Source organism: Colobus angolensis, unplaced genomic scaffold, assembly GCF_000951035.1.
Source record: "Colobus angolensis palliatus isolate OR3802 unplaced genomic scaffold, Cang.pa_1.0 Scaffold122, whole genome shotgun sequence".
NCBI classification, from domain to species: domain Eukaryota; kingdom Metazoa; phylum Chordata; class Mammalia; order Primates; family Cercopithecidae; genus Colobus; species Colobus angolensis.
Window position 1 is genome coordinate 88,514 of NW_012113364.1, and position 18,435 is coordinate 106,948.

The 18,435-nt window shown below is 53.7% G+C and overlaps 1 protein-coding gene across 1 annotated transcript in view; it reads left to right on the forward strand.

Moving 5' to 3' along the window:
• WBSCR16 (Williams-Beuren syndrome chromosome region 16) overlaps positions 1 to 5,108 on the forward strand; it is a 38,636-nt gene extending 33,528 nt beyond the window's left edge. Inside the window, exons 11-12 of the mRNA XM_011932059.1 lie at positions 4,182 to 4,613; positions 4,990 to 5,108. Of these exons, the coding sequence (XP_011787449.1) occupies positions 4,182 to 4,259 (78 nt within the window). The 3' untranslated portion in view covers positions 4,260 to 4,613; positions 4,990 to 5,108. The remainder of the gene's footprint in view (positions 1 to 4,181; positions 4,614 to 4,989) is intronic.
• The last annotated feature ends 13,327 nt before the right edge of the window (positions 5,109 to 18,435 follow it).

The following is an 18,435-nucleotide window of genomic DNA, read 5'->3' on the forward strand; positions in this document are numbered from 1 at the left end:
AAAAAAAAAATGCATATATTATATATATGCAAAAGCTGGTGCCATTGAACCGCAGAGCTGGGCGCCAGAGCAATCTCCCTTTCCTGGGCTCTCTTGTCCCCACGAGGGACTCACGGCTCAGGGTTCCTTCTTCCCGCACCCTTGTCTTTCACCTGGTGGGCGTTTGCTTTTGCAACTTGTAATTGTGGATAGGAATGTTCCTAAATGGATTCTGCTGAGACTTTTAAGAGAGTCACCGAGGCTAAATATGGTTCTGGTTTTTGGAGCTGTTTCCCTCAGCAGTGGAGCTGTGAGTGTAAATTGGCTTAAAAGAAAAACGCCATTTAACCTTGCCTAGGACAAAAATAAAACATGGCTGAGGGCAGTCTCCTCTTGGACTCAGTTCAGAGACCGTGTGAGATTGTCCGCCAGGGGGAGCTGGAACCTTGGGGAGCCTCTCACTGGTCCCCAGGGAGGGCTCCCAGGAGCCAAGCCCTCGCTGCCCACGCCAGCCACAGCAGAGACCATCCTGGCTTCCTCTGCTTTGGGCTTGAATGACCAGAGCCCTAGGGGAGCAAGGACCTGGGGGCTTAAGTGCAGCCGATGAGTGAGGAAGCGCACTTTCCCGGGAAAGGTAAATAAAGTGCTCCCTAATGGCTGGGGAGGTTGCTAAGAGGCGGTCGGGGCCCAGTCACCCCAGAGGCAGCCTGTTGTCTTCTCCCGCCGGCCTCGCAGGCTTTCTGCATCTACGTGCCTTTGTGATTCACTGGGCCCCGTTCTTGTTTGTTTAGTGATTCCTATAATAGGTTCTGCTAAAGACATTCATTTGTTTAGGGACAGGGCTGGGGGCGGACAGCATGACTTGGTTTCCAGCATCCATCTGCCTGTGGCCAGGAGTCCCTAATGGTCTTGTCTCCTGGTGTAGGCGCAAAGCTCCAGGGTCGGCGCCTGCTGCCTCTCGGCTTTTAGGGCCAGGCCATCTGGATTAGGCGGTTTCCCTCTTAAGCTGGGTAAACTCCACAGACTGTGACAGATCCCCTTTCCAGCTGTCACACCACCTGGCTGCGTGCTGCCACCAGGGGAGGGTGGTCGAATTTGGACCTGGTCAGTAGATCAGGTGCCAGCATCCTGGCAGGAGTCTTCGGGCCAAGCCAGGCAGGGGCACTTTCTTTGCAGTCGGCACTTAAAGGAAGAGAAGGGGCACGGTGGCTCATGCTTGTAATCCCAGCACTTCGGGAGGCAGGTGGCTCACGAGGTCAGGAGATCGAGACCATCCTAGCCAACATGGTGAAACCCCATCTCTACGAAAAATACAAAAATTAGCTGGGCATGGTACTGCGTGCCTGTAATCCCAGCTACTTGGGAGGCTGAAGCAGGAGAATCACTTGAACCAGGGAGTTGGAGGTTGCAGTGAACCGAGATCATGCCTCTGCACTCCAGCCTGGCAACAGAGTGAGACTCCGACTCCATCTCAAAAAAAAAGAGACGCATATCTGCTTCTGTGCATAAAGAACCTCTGGAAGGCCAGGCCTGGGGGTCACGCCTGGAATCCCAGGACTGCGGGAGGCTGAGGCAGGAGAATCACTTGAGCCCAGGAGTTCGAGACCAGCCTGGGCAACATGGCAATACCCTGTCTCTACAAAAAATACAAAAATAAGCTGAGCGTAGTGGTGCACGCCAGTAGTCCTAGCTACTTGGGAGGGTGAGGTGGGAGTATATCTTGAGCCCAGGAGTTCAACATTGCAGTGTGAGCTACGGTTGTGTCTGTGTACTCCAGCCTTGGCAACATAGTGAGACCCCTGTCTCTACAAACAAACAAAATTAGCCAGGCATGGTGGCACGTGCCTGTGGTCCCAGCTACTTGGGAGGCTAAGGCGGGAGAATCACTTGAGCCCAGGAGGTTAAGCCTGCAGTGACTGCACCACTAGACTCCAGCCTGGGCAATAAAGTGAAGCCCTGCCTCTTTTTTGTTTTTGAGCCAGAGTCTTGCTCTGTTGCCCAGGCTGGAGTGCAATGGTGCGATCTTGGCTCACTGCAACCTCTGTCTCCTGAGTTCAAGCAATTCTCCTATGTCAGCCTCCTGAGTAGCTGGGTTACAGGTGTGCACCACCACGCCCAGCTAATTTTTGCATTTTAAGTAGAGACGGGGTTTCACCATATTGGTCACGCTGGTCTCAAACTCCTGCCCACCACGGCCTCCCAAAGTGCTGGGATTACAGGTACGAGCCACTGCGCCCTGCCTAGACCCTGTCTCTTAAAACGAAAACAAACCTCTGGAAAGTTAATAAGAAATCAGTTAAAAGTAGTTTTCAGTTCAGAGGCAGATGGGACTGGTGATAGGGGTGGTAAAAAAAAAATTTTTTTTTTTTTTTTTTTTTTTTGAGACAGTCTTGCTCTGTTGCCCAGGCTGGAGTGCAGTGATGCAATCTCAGCTCACTGCAACCTCCACCTCCTGGGTTCAAGCGATTCTCCTGCCTCAGCCTCCCGAGTAGCTGGGGTTACAAGCATGTGCCACCACACCCAGCTAATTTTTAAATTTTTCATAGAGATGGGGTTTCACCGTGTTGGCCAGGCTGATCTTGGACTCCTGACCTCAAGTGGAGTCTGCCTTGGCCTCCCAAAGTGCTGGGACACAGGTGTGAGCCACTGTGCCCAGCATAAAAGCCATTTAATAGCTTTTTCTTCTTTTTCACTGAATGTCCTTTTATCTTGCAGCTATGTGAATGCACTGCCTAGTCATAATAAACAAGAAAGAGAAAGCAGAGCACCCCTTTCCTGGATAGCTGGCTTGGCCATGACCCTGGGCACACCTGGAGTTGTTGGGGGTGTCTGTTTCCATGGCGAAGTTATAGAACAGTGGGCGCCCTTCAAACGGGCTAGAGCCTCCATGTCTCAGCGAGACCATCTTCTTGCTCTCTTGAGGTTTGGGCTGTCCTCTGATGCCATGTTGTCAGCCCAGACAGGCAGTGTGGTCAGGGCTCCTGGCAAGGGCCTTTGAGACACAGCCACTGCCCCTCCTTGGTGGTGGTGACTTGGGACGCAACCTGCCTGTGACTGGAGCTGGGGTGACGGGTAAGATGAGTGGAGATGTGGCCTGGCACGGGGACTCACGCCTGTAATCCCAGCGCTTTGGGACGCCAAGGCGGGCGGATCACGAGGTCAGGAAATCGAGACCATCCTGGCTACCGCGGTGAAACCCCGTCTCCACTAAAAATACAAAAAAATCAGGAGATGGAGACCATCCTGGCTAACTCGGTGAAACCCCATCTCTACTAAAAATACAAAAAATTAGCCGGGCGTAGTGGCAGGCGCCTGTAGTCCCAGCAACTCGGGAGGCTGAGGCAGAAGAATGGCGTGAACCCGGGAGGCGGAGCTTGCAGTGAGCCAAGATCACGCCACTGCACCCCAGCCTGTGCGACAGAGCGAGACTCCATCTCAAAAAAAAAAAAAAAGAAAAAAAAGAGATGAGTGGAGATGCTGGGCCAGTGAGGTCTGGTTCCCAGACTGGACCTGCAAAGCAAGAGAAAGGGTTTCTGGAGCTTTTTTTTGACACGGAGTCTCACTCTGTAACCCAGGCTGGAGTGCAGTGGTGCAATCTTGGCTCACTGCAGCCTCCACCTCCTGGGTTCAAGCGATTCTCCCACCTCAGCCTACCGAGTAGCTGGGATTACAGGTGCACGCCACCACGCCTGGCTGGTCTCAAAACTTCTGACCTCTCGTGATCCGCCTGCTTCAGCCTCCCAAAGTGCTGGGATTACGGGTGTGAGCTACAGCGCCCGGCCCCTGAAGCTTCTTAGTGAGCCATAGCGGCGGCTTCCAGGAGAGATCTCTGAACACCTGGTCTGGGGGCATGGAGCCTGGTGGGGTTAGGGTCAGAGGGGAGCAGCCCTTGTGGGGTGTGCAGGTTCCAGGGATGCACACAGGCCTGTGTTCCTGCCCAGCGTGGCCTCTCAGGCTGATGTGAATGATGATGGCTGCCGTTCACTGGAGGGAGTTGGGATGGCCTTGTCCACATGACCAAATGCAGTTGTCCTGATGGACCTGCTGGGGAGGCGTAAGCACCCCCATTCCCAGAGGAGAGGGAGCCACGGCTCAGAGAAACTGTCTCCTCCTGAGAGGTAGGGTCAGGTCGGCCAGCACCAGTGCCTGCCTCCTCCGGGTGCACCACCCCCACTCATGGTATGCTGGGTCTTATTTTTCAGGTGACAATGCCTGGGGAACCCATGGATGTGGCATGTGGCGTGGACCACATGGTGACCCTGGCCAAGTCATTCATCTAAACCTCCCTCACCTGCTTGGGCGACCCTGGCCTGGGAACCACTGGCACTGGTTGGCAGAGGCCAGCGTGTGACCAGCCCCCAGGGTTCTTGGATGGTGGTGGCAGAGGACCCTGCGTGCAGTGTGATGCTGTCTCCTGAATCCCTTAGCGGGTACCTCCCAGGAGAATTGGGGTAAGGTCCCTCTCCAGTTGCGGGTGAGGCCTGTGGAACTCAGCATGGGACAGCAGCCTTTGGTGGGCCACTGTGGCCCGCGCGTCTCTGCTCTCTCCAAGTAACATGCGACGGTGTCTGGTGTCACGTCTGGCCTGAGAAGCCCGTCTTAGGAAAGCTTAGCTTGAAGGCAGTGCTCGGGAGGTTTCTCCTCTCTCTGTCATGGCAGTCTCTTGGTTTGTGTCTGGCCAAGGCCATGCGTGTGCTTCGGACCGACCCCCAGCTTAGGCGAGGGAGCCAGGCTGACTTCGGCCCTCGGTTTTCATTCAAGCCAGTCTGCTTATGGCCCTTCCTGGCCGCCTGCCACACCGCAAGCTCACTGGGGGGACACCAGAAGCACCATGGCCTGGGATTCCATCTGGAGCTGTCCGCGGGTGCCAGCCCCAGCCTCCCACCACGCTCACTGCCTGGCTTGGAAAAGTTAAGAATCCCCTCAGGAAGAGAATCGAGGCCAAGTTCCTGTGGGCCAAGGGCCCCGAGCACATCCGCCAAGGCTCAGCTGCAGTGCCAGGCGGAGAAGGGAGATCCAGAAATTGTGAACAACGTTTGATTTAGTAGCGTGACTTGCCTTTCCCTTTAAAAACATCTTTTACAAATCTGTCTTGGAATAAAGTCTATTTTCTGTCTTTTGGTTTTTAAGATCTGAGGAGGTCTTCTTAAAATCTTACTTGATCATTTAGAGTTTTGCTTTTATAAACAAGCCTTTTGATACAGAGGCAGAAGCCAGTGAAAAATACTTTTATAGAGATGAGGTCTTTTGATTTTTTTTTTTTTTTTTATAGAGACAAGGTCTTGCTATGTTGCTTAGGTGCAAACCCCTGGCCTCAAGCCATCCTCCTGCCTAGGCTTCCCAGAGTGCTAGAATTATAGGTGCAAGCTACCGTGCTCAACTGAAAAATAGTCTAGAAGACAGTCCTACTTGACAAATATTTTCTTTTTTCTTCTTTTTTTTTTTTTTTTTTTTTGAGGCAGAGCCTTGCTCTGTTGCCTAGGCTGGAGTGCAGTGACTCAATCTCAGCTCACTGCAAGCTCCGCCTCCTCGGTTCAAATTATTCTCCTGCCTCAGCCTCCTGAGTAGCGGGGACTACAAGTATGCACCACCACACCCAGCTAATCTTTTTTTTTTTTTTTTAGTAGAGATGGGGTTTTGCCATGTTGGCCAGGCTGGTCTCGAACTCCTGACCTCAGACAATCTGCCTGCCTTGGTCCCCCAAAGTGCTAGGATTACAGGTGTGAGCCACTGTACCCAGCCATACTTGACAAATATTTTCTGAACAGATTCTACTCCCATAATTCAGTTGGAAGAAAATATTTGGTGCTCCTGTCACAGGCTGGACTCCCATGCCCTGTCTGCCTTTATCCTGTTCCTTTTATGTGTTCACAACAGATACTTGTCGTGTGCCCCTTCGGTGCTCGGTACTATCCTCATGCTGGGGAATGTGGTGACAAAAATCCCCGCACTGTGAAGCTTACATTCTAAGGAGGGAAGCAGGAAAAACGAGAAGCAGCATGTGAAATGATTCTGTGGTCCGTGGAGAGAAAGCAGGAGGAGGGGATGGAATCTTGGGAGGGCTGCACTTTATTTATTGATTGATTGATTGATTGATGAGATGGAGTCTCTCTCTGTCCCCCAGGCTGGAGTGCAGTGGCACGATCTTGGCTCACTGCAACCTCTGCCTCCCGGTTCAAGCAATTCTCCTACCAGTAGCTGGGATTACAGCACCCGCCACCACACCTGGCTAATTTTTGTATTTTTAGTAGAGACGGTTTCGCCGTGTTGACCAGGCTAGTCTTGAATTCCTGACCTCAGGTGATCCGCTCACCTTGGCCTCGAAAAGTGCTGGAATTACAGGCGTGAGCCACTGTGCCCGTGTACAGCCTAAAGCTGTACATTAAAGTAGAATGGTCACCCAGCCAGCGGTGTCCTTGCGGCCGTGAGAACTAGCTACTTAGATATCCAGGCCAGGGGCCCTTCACCGGGGCTGTGAACCCTATTCTTAGGTTTATTACAGTCAAGTTTTCTCATATACTTGAAATAGAAATTGAAAACCGTGTGTCATTTTTCCTTCCTGAAACTCCTACTGGGGCCAGGTCTAAAGTCGCCCCTGCCGTGAAGCAGGGTAATCCGACCTCAGTGAAATTCAAGCCGCGAAGCGAAGCACGTATTCATCTAGAGATAGTAAGTGCCCCTGGAGGTCAGATGCGGGTCACACTGGGCGGGGTTCAGGATGGCAGGTGAGGATGGCGGATGGAGGGTCTCTGGAGAAGCTGGGTTTTTAATCCTCCCACCCTAATGGCAACCAAGATACAGATCTAGTAATGATCTTTTTTGTTTGTTTGAGACAGAGTCTCTCTGTTGCCTAGGCTGGAGTGTAGTGGCGTGATCTCAGCTCACTACAACCTCCGCCTCCTGGGTTGAAGCGATTCTCTTGCCTTAGCCTCCCGAGTAGCCAGGACTACAGGCATGCACTACCATGCCCGGCGAATTTTCGTGTTTTTAGTAGAGATGGAGTTTTGTTATGTTGGCCAGGCTGGTCTCGAACTCCTGACCTCCAGGGATCCGCCCGCCTCGGCCTCCCAAAGTGTTGGGATGACAGGCGTGAGCCACCAGGTCCGGCCCCAGTAATGATCTTGACTTTGGACATAGCAGCCAGTGTAGAAGCAGGGACGTCCTTGGGTTTGTCTTTTCTTTCTTCCAGCTGGGCTGTGTCTGCCCAGGAGGGCTGCTTGGCTGTGCCCTCTGTGGGCCACGAGGGCTCCTGGTTGGAGCTTTTCTGCCGTGAACCAAGCCCTCTCCCCAGTTGTCACCAGTGTCTGCATCTCAGCGTCTGTCCTCTCTTTCCCTAGTGCCCCCCCGACCCCAAACCCCAGCATTTGACACACACGTCCGTAGAAACCCTACTATGCCATTAGCTCCGTTGCTGGGCTCGATCATTGTGTTCCCGTGAAAAATCAGTGTTTGCAAGCTCCTGTCTCCTCTCGCTTTAGTGAGCATGTGAACAGCACCCGCGATGAAGTGAGTCTTGTACCAACCCCATGTGTCCCCAGGCCATTCTCCATACACGCGGACTCTGTCCCTTTCTCTCTGATGGGGTTGGTAACCAAGGTCAGAGAGGCACCCGGGTGGAAGATGTAGCGTGTCCTGGTTGTCAGGCTTGAGGAGGCCACCCCCACCGCCCTTGGACAGTTTGCAGGGATTGTAGGTCCAGTTTTCCATCCTCTTCGGCCCTGCAGGTATGTAGACCACCACTCCAACACTGATTTCTGTGGGGAAGAGATGGGCCTCACTGGCATGAAAACCCTTGACAGCTCATCAAAGCTCAGGTTGTCAACCTCAATAGAACGCTGTCGTCACTTGTTTCTTGAATGTACGGTCAGCTCACATTTTCATTAATTCAGGAAATACGCGCTGACTGTGCTCTGCATGACAAAGTCAAATCCTGACAAATACACCCTAAGGAGAATGCTCAGGCACGGCCCAGCAGGTTGCAGTCCGAGGCCAAGTGCTCAGTACCATGCCTGGGCCAGGATCAAAACTCAGGATGCGCTTATGAAATCCCACATTTCTCTCGCCTCCCAGCCAGTGCCAACATCTAAAGGAGGCCTGGCCTTCGCCTGGATGGTAGCACGAGCTGCTTAAACTGTTACGGGAGGCTGGGTGCAGTGGCTCACACCTGTAATCCCAGCACTTTGGGGGTCCGAGATGGGCAGAGCACTTGAGGTCAGGAGTTTGAGACCAGCCTGGCCAACATGGCAAAACCCCGCCTCCACTAGAAATACAAAAATTAGCTGGACGTGGTGGCACGCACCTGTTGTCCCAGCTACCTGGGAGGCTTAAGCGGGAGAATCGTTTCCCTGCTCTACTCCGCTCTTTGACCTTGGGAAGAGGCGTTGCTCTCCTGAGACTGGGTTTCCCCTCGGAGGCAGGGTGTCATCTGCCACTGGCACAGGCAACTTCACAGGGCTCAGTGAGCTGCCTCCCAGGGACCCGTCCTTGCCATGGAGCCACGTACTGAGCTCTTCAAGGGCCGCCTGGTGGGTGCCAGTCTAACCACTGCAGCATCCGAGGATGCAGTCACCAGACTACCCATAGGCCCTGATCCAGTTAGTCCCAGCCCATGGGCTGTCGTCCATCCACCCCTGCCTGGTCTGACTTCCCGTCTAGGCACTCCTGTCCCTGCCCATGGAGTAGGAATGAACCCTGGTCTGTGCACGGAAAAAAAAAACAAAAAATTGGTGGGAGGCGGAAGTTGTAGTGAGCCAAGATCACATCACTGCACTCCAGCCTGGGTGACAAAGCAAGACGCTGGCTCAAAATAAATAAATAAATATACAAAAATTAGCCAGGCATAGTGGCATGTGCCTGTAATCCCAGCTACTCAGGAGGCAGAGGCGGGAGAATTGCTTCAACCGGGGAGGTGGAGTTTGCAGTGAGCCAAGATTGCACCACTGCACTCCAGCCTGGGTGACAAGAGTGGTGAAACGCTGTCTCTACTAAAAATACAAAAATTAGCCGGGTGTGGTGGCGGGCATCTGTGGTCCCAGCTACTCGGGTGGCTGAGGCAGGAGAACTACGTGAACTTCTTGGCTCGCTACAACCTCCGCCTCCCTAGTTCAAGCGATTCTCCTGCCTCAGCCTCCCAAATAGCTGAAATTACAGGCACACATCACCATGCTCGGCTAATTTTTTGTATTTCAGTGGATACGGGGTTTCACTGTGTTGCCCAGGCTGGTCTTGAACACCTGAGCTCAGATGGTCTGCCCGCCTCGGACTCCCAAAGTGCTAGGACCACAGGTGTGAGTCACTGTGAGTGGTCACAATCACCTTTCTTTCTCAGCTGTCCTCCACACATGCATCCAGACCTATTGCTTTTTCTACCACATTCCTTCTTTAAAACATCAAGATGTAACTCACATAACATAAAACCATTTACAGCACACAGCTCAGTGGTTTTTCGCAAACTATGTTGTGCAGCTGTCACCATGATTTCATTGCACACATTCCCTTTTGATGCATATTTGTTTTCCGCTTTCTTTACCATGTGAGCTGACCCGACACTCCCTCCCCTGCCCCAGTCAGCTGAAATTCACATGACAAAACCCGGGTGGGCAAAGTGACCAAAGATGATGCCCTTTCCTTTTGTGGCCTTTGCTTTATTTTTTAATTATTTTTTTTTTTTTTTGTATTTGTTGCTTTTTAGAGACAGGGTCTTATTCTGTTGCTCAGGCTGGAATGCAGTGGTGCCATCATAGCTCACTGGAGCCTCCAACTCCTGGGCTCAAGTGATCCTCTGGCCTCAGCCTCTGAGTGATTGGGACTACAGGTGTGCACCACCACACCTGGCTAATTTTTTTTTTTTTTTTTTTTTTTGAGACAGACTCTCGCTCTGTTGCCCAGGCTGGAGTGCAATGGCATGGTCTCGGCTCACTGCAACCTCTGCCTCCCGGGTTCAAGCGATTCTCCTGCCTCAATCTCCTGAGTAGCTGGGATTACAGGCATATGCCACCATGCCTGGCTAATTTTTGTATTTTTAGTAGAGATGGGGTTTCGTCATGTTGGCTAGGCTGGTCTCGAACTCCTGACCTCAGGTGATCCGCCTGCCTCAGCCTCCCAAAGTACTGGGATTACAGGCATAAGCCACCATGCCTGGCGTAATTTTTTATTTTTTTGTAGAGACAGGGTCTCCCTATGTTGCCCAGGATGGTCTTGAACTCCTGGGCTCAAGGGATCTGCGCACCTCAGCCTCCCAAAGTACTGGGGTAACGGGCATGAGTCACTGCACCTGGTCCACCCACTTCTTTTTTTTTTTTCTTTTTTTTGAGATAGTGTCTCACTCTGTCGCCAGGCTGCAGTGCAGTGGCATAATCTCTGCTCACTGCAACCTCTGCCTCCCAGGTTCAAGTGATTCTTCTGCCTTAGCCTCCCAAGTAGCTGGGATTACAGGTGGCTGTCACCACACCTGGCGAATTTTTGTATTTTTAGTAGAGACAGGATTTCACCATTTTGGCCAGGCTGGCCTTGAACTACTGACCTCGTGATCTGCCTGCCTTGGCCTCCCAAAGTGCTGGGATGACAGGCGTGAAGCACTGCACCTGGCCCACCCCACTTCTGAGTTCCCACTACGGGTCCTTCTTTGCATTCTACCTGCTGTGTTTCTTGTCTCACTAAGTCTAAAACTCCTCTGTCCCTCCCTGCTTCTCAAAGTCCTCCCTCTACTATTGGCTGGTGGCTGGTCATTTCCTTGTCCAAGCACAACACCCCCTTGTGGTCCATCCTAGCACTGCACCCCCCTGTAATGCTCAGGGACGGACGCCTGGTGCAGGGGATATGGTGGGCCCCCAGCACCAGCACAAGGGGATGGTTTTGAGAGTTCTGGACAGTCAAGATCCCCCATGGATGTTCCTGCTCCAGTGGAATTCTCTTTTTTTTTTTTTCTGAGACAAGTCTGATGCCCAGGCTGGAGTGCAGTGGCACAAACTCGGCTCACTGCAACCTCCACCTCCCGGATTCAAGCCATTCTCCTGCCTCAGGCTCCCAAGTAGCTGGGATTATACAGGCACCCACCACCACACCCAGCTAATTTTTGTATTTTTAGTAGAGATGGGGTTTCACTATGTTGACCAGGGTGGTCTTGCCCGACCTCAGGTGATCCTCCCCCCTCCACCTCCCAAAGTGCTGGGATTACGGGTGTGAGCCACTGCACCCGGCCCTCCTGTGGTATTATCTGAAGGCCAGAGCGACAGGACTTGTCTTTAGACCCCAGGCATAAAACTTTCCCAGCAGCTAGAACTCTCCTGGGCTCGGGGTGATGGAAGAATATTCAGGTTCCATTTTCACTTATGGTCTCCAGGTTCTGTTCCTGTGGGCCAGCGGTGAGGCAGGGTTGGGGCGGGGGTTGATGGGGCCTAGGGCAGGTATGGGTCTTCAGCCCTGCCCTGCTCACAGCTACCCACCATGGAAAATCTCAGAGAGGAGAAGGGGAAGGGTGTCAGGTCTAGAACCTGCTGGTCTCAAGCCCACCTTTTCTTGCTGGCACAGCCCCAGTGCCCTGCCTACCAAGAGGGCAGGAGCCAGAAGCATGGTGCCCCCTCTCCTGCCCGCAGGGTATCTCATCTGGAGGTATCAGCTTCTGGAACGTACCTGTTGTTGTGATGTCCATGGCAGGGCTCTAGGTTTGGGTCAGAGACCCTTCGGCTGGGCAACCAGCCCCTGACCTTCCCCTACCATCAGAAAGGCCCTGTCCAACTTCTTCCCCGCACTGCCCCCAACTCCCAGGCCTGCCTCTGGGTGGAGATGCTGGGCATAGTAGTTGGTCTCCGAGATGGCCCCCAGTCATCTTTACCACCTCCTTTCTACCCACTTACGTAGTTCCCTCCCATGTCAAATCAGAGCTGGGTTGTATCACACCAGAGCATGATGGAGGCAATGGTGTGTTAATTCTGTGGCTAGGAATAAAAATAACACTTTGGTTTCTAACCTGGACCCTTGCATCTCTTGCTCTGGGGGAAGCCGGGCGCCATATTGTGAGGACACTCAAGCAGCCCCGTGGGTTGGCCCATGTGGGGAAGGACTGAGGCCTCCTGCCTACAGCCAGGCCTAACTTAGAAGTGCATCCTTCAGTCCTTAGCTAAGATTTCAGACAACGGCAACCTCATGAGTGACTCTGAGCCAGAATCGCTCAGCCAAACTTCCTGAATTCCTGACCCACAGAAAATGTGATCCATAAATAATGATCATATTAAGCTGTTAAGTTTGGGGACAATTTGTTATGCAGCTCAGGTAACTAATACAACCCTCTGGCTCTGGGGGCCCTTCCTCAGATTCTGCGTGTTTTTCTACCCACCTCTAGCCCCTGGTCTGTGTTTCCCCGACCACAGTGTGGAGGAGAAAGAGTTGAGACCAGGTTTTGGCTACATCAGCAAAAAACCAGACAGCCACCAGCCAGCATCGTTTTTTTTTTTTTCTTTTCATTTTAATTAACACTTTACAAAGTACAAAATATACTGTCTTTTTTGGGGGAACATTAGGTAATTTTTTTCTCTCCAACATACAGTACATGAATCTCGAGGGTTTTGTGTTTCTTCAACAAGAAAATAAGCTTGAGGGCCCCGGCGGGTAGGGATAAGATGGTGGGTTCTCCCCTTCACCCAGATCTTGGGACCGACAAAACGCCGCTGCTGCTGCTGGTGACCCGGGCAAGCCAGGTGAGGGCTGGAGGGGGCTGTGGGCAGAAAGTCCCCTGTCTCCACTACGATGGGGGGCTCTGGGCAGGGCAGAGGTCCCTCAGTACACCATTCATCCAATCACCCCCATCTCAGGATAACGGAAATGATTTTGGCATAGAGAAAGAGGAGGGCTTGGGACTGTTATCTGCTCTCTACTCCTTTAGAGGGAACTCTGCTCAACTCCTCCTGGACCGTCTTCTGAATACAGGTAAACTGAGCCAGTGGAAGGGAAACTGCATTGGCCTTGGCCTGTCTTGGGACCTGAACTTGGTCTGCTGTTCACTCTGCCACCTCCAAAGTTGGGTGAGGGGCGGGGGTCTCCAATTCTTCTGGTCCTTCTTCCAGAATGAGCCCAGTAGATGAGGGAGCGCCGGCCCCCAAAAACTCTCCCTGTGAACACCATCTTCACGATGGACCTTTGGAGAGCTGGCACGGGCAGCCCCAGTCCCTTCAAGTCAGAGCTGGGCTGTATCACACCAGAGCATGGTGGAGGCAACAACCTGTGAATTCTGAGGCTAGGGATAAAAATAACACTTCGGCTTCTACCCTGGGCCTTTGAATCTCTTGCTGTGGGGGAAGCTGAGCGCCATATTGTGGGGACACTCAAGCTGCCCCGTGGGCTGGCCGACGTGGGGAAGGACTGAGGCCTCCTGCGTACAGCCAGGCCTAACTCAGAAGTGCATCCTCCAATCCTTAGCTAAGATTTCGGACAATAGCAACCTCATGAATGACCCTGAGCCAGAACTGCTCAAACTGTTCCTGACACCTTTGCCCCCCTCCAGAGTAGTTCTGACAAGTGGGGTGAGGCCATCCTACCAGAGATGCCCCACCCTCTCCCCTGGAGCCAGGGCCTGCATTCGAGTCCTAACCTCACTCACCTGATTTCTGCACTCGAGGCCCAAAAGCAAGACTGCTACTGAGAACTCAAAAAACTCCAAGAACCAGTCCCATTCTCAGGTGTGGGCTCGGCCCGCGTGCACGCACACTCTACTGCACAGGAACACATCTGCGCTCACACGTACATGCACACGTGTGTGCACAAACCACCCAGACCTGTGTCCCCACTCCTAGCACACAGGCCGCCCTGCACTTCCAATTTCCATAGCTCCTCTTCCCTTATAGCGACAGCCACAAGCTCTCGGCCACCAGGCTGCCCCTGGATGCCAGCGCTCAGGCCTCAGGCTCCTGCCTCTGCTCCAGGCTGCACCTGGCTGGCTTCCTTCCCTGGGGCCTCTTGTTATTTTTTGTAGAGGCAGGGTCTTGCTATGTTGACCAGGTTGGTCTTGAACTCCTGGCCTCAAGCTCTCTTCCTGCCTTGGCTTCCCAAAATGCTGGGATGACAGTCCTGAGCCACCAGGCCTGGACTCCTTTGAATGGGCCCCTGCCAGGCCTAACCCCCTCCCTCAGCATGGTACCCAAAGCCAATGTATTTTCTCTGTTGGAGAAGCCCACCAGCCTCACTCAGGCTCTGCCTATTACACCATTCACTGTCTCCACTGCTCCAGGCCTGCTCGGAGCGGGTTAGAAGGTCGGGGGTGCTTCTTCCCATCCCCATGCAAAGTGCTTCACTCAGGAAGTGGTGTCAAAAATCCCACTGGCTGGGCGCGGTGGCTCACACCTGTAATCCCAGCACTTTGGGAGGCCAAGGTGGACGGATCACCTGAGGTCAGGAGTTCGAGACCAGCCTGGCCAACGGCGAAACCCCATCTCTACTAAAAATACAAAAATTAGCCAAGCGTGGCAGGTGCCTGTAATCCCAGCTACTTGGGAGGCTGAGGCAGGAGAATCGCTTGAACCTGGAAAGCAGAGGTTGCAGCAAGCTGAAATCGCACCATTGCATTCCAGCCTAGGTGACAGGGTGAGACTCCGTCTCAAAAAAAAAAAAAAAAAAGACCCCCCCCCATTGCAGGGCTGGGGTGCTCTTGCCTTAAAGCCCCCCCTCTTAGCTGGGGCTGGGAAAAGCCCTGGTTGTCCCCACATCCAGATCTCAAGGCTCAGAAAGGGGCCCAGGGTGGCCTTAGGACTCCCCAGGGCATCCCTGGAAAATGTGGCCGGGAGGAGGGGGCTGGTGGGAGGGGGTTGGGGTTCACCTTTGAAGATCACCAAGCAAATAGTGCCCTGGGCTTTGACAGGGGCCTGGCCCTGTCTTCCCAGTCTTCTCTCCTGACCTCCAGGGCATCCTCTGTCACCTCAGAGGGGCAAGCCCCTCCAGACCAAGCCTCCTCCTGCTAAATACATGTCACTGTGGCTATGCTGCTGCTTCCGGAGGCCACACTGGGCGCCTCTGATCTCCCAGCTCCTTCCTTTCCTACCAGCAGCCTGGTGCCTGGAGGTGAGAATGCCGGTGGTTTGGAGTGAGGCTCTGGGCCCCCGCCTCTGAATCTTGGGGACGGGAGGCTACCGGGGTCAGGCCTGCAAACCTCTCCGGCTCGGATGCATGCCCTGGGCTGAGGACGGTGGCATGGGCAGTGCCTCCTGAAGGGGGGCGGTCCTAGAGATGCCCATGGAGGAAGGAGGTGCAGAGTCAGCAATACCCAGATCTTCGCTGGATCAGGATGAGGGAATGAGGGAAAAAGGGGTGTCTTGGAAACCAGGGGAGCCCCACGACAAGGCAAAACTTATCAGTGGCAGGGAGGGGGTGGTCACTGCTCTGTTCCTCCCCATCCTTCAGTTCCCACTGGTACTCAGTGTGCAGCAAGGGAAGAGGGTGGGGTTGAGACTGTCTGAGCTTCTCCTACTGGAGAACCACTTAGGGGCCAAGACACACACTCCAGGAGCCCAAGTGGCAGCCCCAGGGTCACCTGCTCGCCCCTAGAAATTCCACGAGGCCAGGCACGGTGTCTCACGCCTGTAATCCCAGCACTTTGGGAGGCCGAGGCGGGCGGATCACTTGAGGTCAGGAGTTCAAGACCAGCCTGGGCAACATGGTGAAACCCCGTCTCTACTAAAAATACAAAAATGAGCCGGGCGTGGTGGCAGGCGCCTGTATTCCCAGCTACACGGGAGGCTGAGGCAGGAGACTCACTTGAACCCAGGAGGTGGAGGTTGCTGCAGTGAGCTGAGATCGTGCCCCTGCACTCCAGCCTGGGCGACAGAGCGAGACTCCATCTCAGAAACAAAACAAACAAAAAAATCCACATCATGGATGGAGAGCCCTCTTCCTCCCCGCCAGGCACCTGCCCCATCTACCAGCACCAAGATAACGGGCCCACTCCTCTGATTACCTCCGAGGGATGGACAGCAAATAGGTACAGAGTTCCATGCAACTGCGGATGGAGCCCCTCTGAGAAACACACACACCTCCAACTGGGGTCTGGGGCCTGGAGAGATGCTCCCACCCAGCAGACCAGGAGATGGCTGGGGGACAAGGGCAGACGGCCCCTGCCTAGGAAAAATCGCACTCACGCCCCACTCGCGAAGAGCTGTGGAGACCAAACCAAAACTACACTACACACAGAACGCCGAGAAGATCAACCAAGCTTTACACGAGCAGGATGGGGACGGGAAAACTAAAGCGGCCACCTGTGACCGAGGAACGGGGTCCCCGGGGGGCAGCTCCCGTGGATCGGGCTGGAGCAGGGACCACCCCTGCAGAGCCAGCCAGGGCGGAGAGCCATACCCTGGCCACGGCGCGCCCCGACATGCGTGCTTTTCTCCATTACACGAGGCCAGTCCCGAGGAGGAGCCCCGGGAGCAGAACCTGAGATTTCTAAGCTTGTAGGTTACAAAAAACAACAACAAAAAAACAGATAAGCCACCTGTGTAAAAACTGCCACCCACGGAGGCGGAATGCAGGCAGCGTGTGGCCCATTCAGCAGGCCCAGGTCTTCAGGGTGAGGCCGCTGGTGGGGGGCAGGGGAGAGGGGGTATTCTGATTAAAAGCACGAAATTCCAAATACTCCTCCCACGGGATCAACGTCCCCCCAAATAAAACAAGGGTACCCAGGGACCTTGGCTGGGGAAAGCGGGCTGCGGGAGGCATGACCCACGCCACAGTGGGCTCTCAGCACCCATCCCACGTCCCGTGTCGCAGTCTCTTTGAGCTGCTGGCTTTGTTCTCTCCAGTCAGGTCTGAGGGAACCCGTCGGTTTCTGTAATAATCGTATTGCCTATATACTTGAATTAAAAATATATGGTGGCTCACGTGCCCGCGTGCACGGCAGACGGCACGGGGTGGAGGCCGTCACGCCCACACACGTGTGCACACACAGCAGGGAGCTGTGTCCACGGACTGCGCACACAGTATATATTAACATATATATTGCTCAAGTATATATGCTATTTACAGTATATATCTCTATCAACATAAAACACAGTATTTATAGGTGTGTACAATAGATACGTCCTAGGAAGTCTAGGGGACACACGACTCTGGGGTCACGGGGCCGACACACTTGCACGGCGGGAAGGAAAGGCGGGGAAATGACAGAAAGGAAAATCAAGGCCTTGCAAGGTCAGAAAGGGGACTCAGGGCTTTCACCGCAGCCCTGCCCCACTCGGCCGCCTCCCTTTTGGGACCAGTAATGTACGAGTTTTGTTTTGGAGTTTTGTGCAAAACGAATTAACTTAAAAAAAAAAAAAAAAGTTGGTTTCTAATTCATGTGGTGGGTCCCGAACACCCACAAGGATCTTAAAGAACAGCTTCTCTATCTGGTGGGCTTCCAGGGCACAAAGGGTCCCACTCAGCTCAGAGCTGCGGGGAGCACTCTGCCAGGACTAGAAAATATCCCTTCTCCTCTGACCTCAGAAACAGCACTACTTGGCTGGGTGCGGTGGCTCACGTCTGTAATCCCAGCATTTTGGGAGGCCGAGGCGGGCGGATCACTTGAGCTCAGGAGTTCAAGACCAGCCTGAGCAACGTGACGAAACCCTGTATTAAAAACACAATAACTAGCCAGGTGTGGTGGTGCGTGCCTGTAATCCCAGCTACTCGGGAGGCTGAGGCAGGAGAATCACTTGAACCTGGGAGAAGGGGGTTGCAGTGAGCCAAGATCATGCCACTGCACTCCAGCCTGGGCGACACAGCAAGACTCCCATCTCAAAAAAAAAAAAAAAAAAAAAAAAGCACAATTCAACTGCCAGAGCTAAAGCCACAGGGGCCTTGGTCCTCCTCATCCAGAAAACCACCCTACTAGAAGGGACACCCTGGCTAACCCCATGCCTCCTGGACACGAACACTGAGCTGGCCTGCCACCCGGCTGTCCGCCTCCCCATGGCCCTCGGGTTCCCTCACCCCCTCCGGTGCTCAGACAGAACCACAGCTGGTTGGGGGGGTCCTATGTGGGCTGCCAGCGGCTCCAGCGTCTTGCAACAAATCTCTGCTCCCAGCTTCCCTTCAGAAGACAGGGCCAAGGCTCCTGTGACATCTCCCCACTCCTATGCCTGTCCCTGGAGCCACAGACCACCAGCCTAGTGACACGGAGCCTCCAGGCCCCCTTGACAGAACTCAAATAGGTCCTATCCTGGCCAAACAGAAACTACTGCCAACAGCAGCCTGGGTGCAAATACATTAAATAAAAAACTAAAACAAAGTATGGTTTTCTCTATTAAGGCTCAGTTAAGCTGCCTCCTGGGTCAAGTACTCATGAATGCCACAGCCCCCAACTGAGGGGCGGGTGGGCAGGCAGGTGAGTTGGGGGCACGCGAGGGAGGAGGACGGCGGGGAGTCCTATGCTGGTCTAGTCGTCTGTTGGGGAGGTGGAACACCACCTAAGAGACCCCAGGCCCGGAAAGCCAGGGA